The following is a 3,926-nucleotide window of genomic DNA, read 5'->3' as shown; positions in this document are numbered from 1 at the left end:
GCTTTAAATTTAATATAAAGTTGTTCTCTCTCATAACAGACATGAAATAATATATTTGTTTCACTGATGCGTGCCCTGCTAGACGAAGACTTCTTTTTTGGTTTCCTACAAAACTCAAGCACAGCTCTTGGCAACGAAAGTTCACATACATTTTGTGGCGATTTATTTTAAATTCACCTTCACATTTGCGATAGATGCTGCATACTGCGATTCCACCGTAACCTTTCTTAGACAGAAATTATACCCAAAATCAGGTATTTACTACCACCACAAATAGTCTTACTTTAAACTAAGTTGAAACTTCGAGAAATAGTTTAATAAGGTCTGGCGCTTGGGGTTTAATTTTATAATTTTGAGAGGTCATTTGTAAATTAGTGTGTTTACTTTTACGTCGTAGGAGATAATCCAGCCAAAAGCCACGTTATCTGGGAGTGTCAGGTAAACTATTATTTTGTTTTATGTTTGGGGTCAATCCAGCCGGTGCCGGGTCGAGCGGCTTATTCATAAATAAAGTACTGTTAAAAATGTATTAGTTAGAATGTATTAGAGAGCCTATTAAAGTATTAATGCATATATAGAAGATGACAATCCATGGAATGTTGTCGCTTAAGAACCGCAGGACAGTTCTTTGGCATCATTGTTATGTACATATTAAATATTATGTATGACTATAATGTAAAATTTATATTATTTTAAAAAAGAGCAATTACAGAGTTTCTTGTCGGTTCTTCTGTGTAGAAACTGCTTTCCAAACGGGTGGTAAATGTTAAAACTGTGTAAAATGACAATTCAAAAGTGCTTCTATAAGGAGTCTTATTGAGTAAAAAAAGTAGAATGTCTCGTAGTTACTTTGTTCTATTTTTTGGAAACCTAACGTGTCTGCCGCTAAGAGACCCTCTACTCTTAGACTGGAATTCCAGATCCTAAGCAAGGTGGCAACAGGTGACAAGCAAGATAATAGGCAGCAATACTTAAATAAAATTAATAAATTTAACACTAAAATAAAATAATTTCCAGATACAATATCTTTCTTATCTCAGAAAACATTTTAGATAAACTTAGAAGCAAAGTACATAGGTCGATTACAATTGGAATAATTGGCTAAAAGTAAGTGCAGGTAGCTGGATATAAAATTAATTTTTCAATTTATCTGCGCATATGGATAACATCACCAACGCTCGAAACTGTGAAGGAAAACAAACCGGAAAGAAAAGCAGGAATAAAGAGGCAAGTCCAAGAATTAAAATTTCGACGACAAGTGACATCTGCCAACTCGTACCCGTCTGTACTTGGCCACCGTGGTGGATTATGGCCTGAAGCATCGTAGGAGGCTAGTGTCCCAACGGTGGGAACACATATGGGCTGATGATGAAAGTAACTTCAGAACTGTGCGAATTTTTGGGGGACGAGGAGTATCCATATAATGTTATTTCATTATTATTATTTCAATGTGCAATCGCCACGGCGTGGCGGAGGAACGAGGGCTCGAATGCCGCATCATGATCAAATTGTTTATAGTTAAAAAAAATACAATGTTTCGTTTTCGAAAATATTCCAAAGTGAACATATGCGTGGTATAGCAAGTATGCAAGGTGCTTTAAAATGATCAAATGAGAAGTAATTAGGTTATTGTAATGTTATTAGCGTTTGTATCGTTATGAGCACTGCGCTTAGTTTTTATGTTTATGGTTTATAATATATTGTGACAATCTTCACAAGTATAAGAACTTATAATGACATCGGATAAAGATAATAATTAACAATGTCTGAACTTGATTAAACCTACAAATATTAATTATGTGAATCTTGTATAGACTGACTGTTTTCTCAGAAAGATTTAAATAAGATACATGACTATTTCAATTATAAATATGAAAGCGTCGCTTCTTCACGCCTAACTATTAAACCGATTTGGGTGAGATTTAGCGTTAAGATAAAAAATGACGTAGGATATAATTGACCCCGGCCGTCCCACAGAATGCAAGTATGCGGGTTTCTCCTTGACTAAGCGTTTTTCTCTTCCTTTTTGTAAGGTCGGTTGATATATGGGTTATTTACGAAGCTATTTTGAACAGTATACAGTACTGTTTCCCATTTAAGTAATTATAAGTTTATGATAATAAATGACACTATAACTGTCAATTCACTTCGACCACGCGAACGAGGTCGTGTGTAACGGCTACTTCTAAATATTCAGAGATTAGAAAAAAAATGCCATAAGATTGTGTCGTATAATATATGTATTTTGTATTTTGTACAAATGAGTATCTCAATAGTGAGATTATAAATATAAATTAAGGACTTAAAAATAATCATGAATAAAGACTGATAGAGCCCGTTGATCAAGACAGATTCATAGTGCGGCGTGCAGGACCGGCAGCGCGAGCAGCAGCAGCGCCAGTGCGGCGTGCGAGGCGGGCGAAGCGGGCGCGGCGCTGGCGGCGGGCGGGGCGCTGCACGCGTGCCGCCCGCGGCCCAGGCACGCCGCGTAGCCCATGAGGTGTGGCAGCTGGCTCTGCTCGTACACGCCCGAGAACATGGCGTGCTGCGGCCCGCGCGCGAACACCGCCACGTCGTCGCCGCCGTGCGTCTCCGAGCTCAGCGGCACTTCCACGTGCGAGCGCCAGCGCAGCCCGCCTGCCACGCACACGTACACGTTTAAATAACAAGCTCTAATGAAACTAATATGAGCAATGGTAAAACTATAAACAATCATAAAGACGACACGCGGAAGCCTAGTGACCAACGAGTTTATCGGTTTTGCTTTTTGTTAAATTGTCGGATTAGTGGTTTATTATATTCGTGATTCCGCTTGATAGCAAATGTAACAGTCAATAGTACAAAAATATTGGACTCGTGTTATTATTACTTTAAGAGATTCAAATGTAGCCGACTAGACTATAAATGCTTTTTTATGATCTAAATTCTTAACCATAAATATAAAACTATTATTTCGTGCAATATGAGTTCATTATCCAATTTATATTGTTGCAAAATAATGAAATTAACGCAATGATTTCCCAATTCCTAATTCATAAATTAAAATAAAAGGCATTTCGATCGCTACAGATAATAAGCGATAATTAAAAAATAATTAATTATGACTTGTACAACGAAATGTTTTGTGATTATTGTGATAAGTTATCGAGAAAATATGTAAACATTTTGATCTTTGAATTTTCGAATTGGCCTTAATTAGCTATTTATCACGTTTTCAATCAATTTCTGAATAACTCTCAGTTCATATATATTATGAAACAAATATAGAAATCGATCGCACACAGAGTGTATTTGACGAAATGGCAGGTGTTCAATGCGCAGTGCTTAGACACTCACGGAAGTCTGGTTCGGTGGTGACGTCGACGCGGCGGCCGGCGACCGGCGCACGGTGGCCGGGCCCGTTGGTGTACGACAGCGTCATGTACGGTACTCTGTCCTGGTCCCGGCTGTCCGACACGCCCAGGATGTCCGAGCCGCGGTGCGTATACCTAATACACAATATTCATTTACTTTTATTTCGTCACTCTCATACTTCGATGGAATTTCAAAATCTGCCTAGATTTCCAATGCGCGAATTCGCACTGTGGTCTTTTATATGTGTAATTTAATAAAATTGAATTTCTATTAATATAATTGAATGAATATTTGCCTATTATTTATGTTCACTTCAATGTTAAATTACATCAATTTATTTTCGAATTCACTTCAAATACTAATTAATTAATTTCACACACAAAAAAAATTACGTTAGGTCGAGATAAAGAAAATCATTCTCGTTCATAAATAGCTATCAGGTTATATTAATATCGATATGTCGCGATATGCGAGAGGCAACGGGGGTGGCAATAACGGCGCGGCGTACCCGTTGAAGGCCATGACGTGCGCGTGGTCCGCCGTGACGACGATCAGCGAGTCGTCCTCGGACA

At 38.1% G+C, this 3,926-nt stretch overlaps 1 protein-coding gene across 1 annotated transcript in view; it reads right to left on the bottom strand.

The window, feature by feature from the left end:
• Nucleotides 1-2,353: 2,353 nt before the first annotated feature.
• Nucleotides 2,354-3,926, bottom strand: part of LOC119836178 (membrane-bound alkaline phosphatase-like) — a 3,432-nt gene continuing 1,859 nt past the window's right edge. Inside the window, exons 2-4 of the mRNA XM_038361435.1 lie at nucleotides 3,863-3,918; nucleotides 3,337-3,488; nucleotides 2,354-2,637 (exon numbers count right to left, since the gene is read on the bottom strand). Of these exons, the coding sequence (XP_038217363.1) occupies nucleotides 2,354-2,637; nucleotides 3,337-3,488; nucleotides 3,863-3,918 (492 nt within the window). The remainder of the gene's footprint in view (nucleotides 2,638-3,336; nucleotides 3,489-3,862; nucleotides 3,919-3,926) is intronic.

Source organism: Zerene cesonia, chromosome 23, assembly GCF_012273895.1.
Source record: "Zerene cesonia ecotype Mississippi chromosome 23, Zerene_cesonia_1.1, whole genome shotgun sequence".
Taxonomy (NCBI): Eukaryota; Metazoa; Arthropoda; class Insecta; order Lepidoptera; family Pieridae; genus Zerene; species Zerene cesonia.
This window is presented reverse-complemented; position numbering and strand designations above follow the sequence as displayed.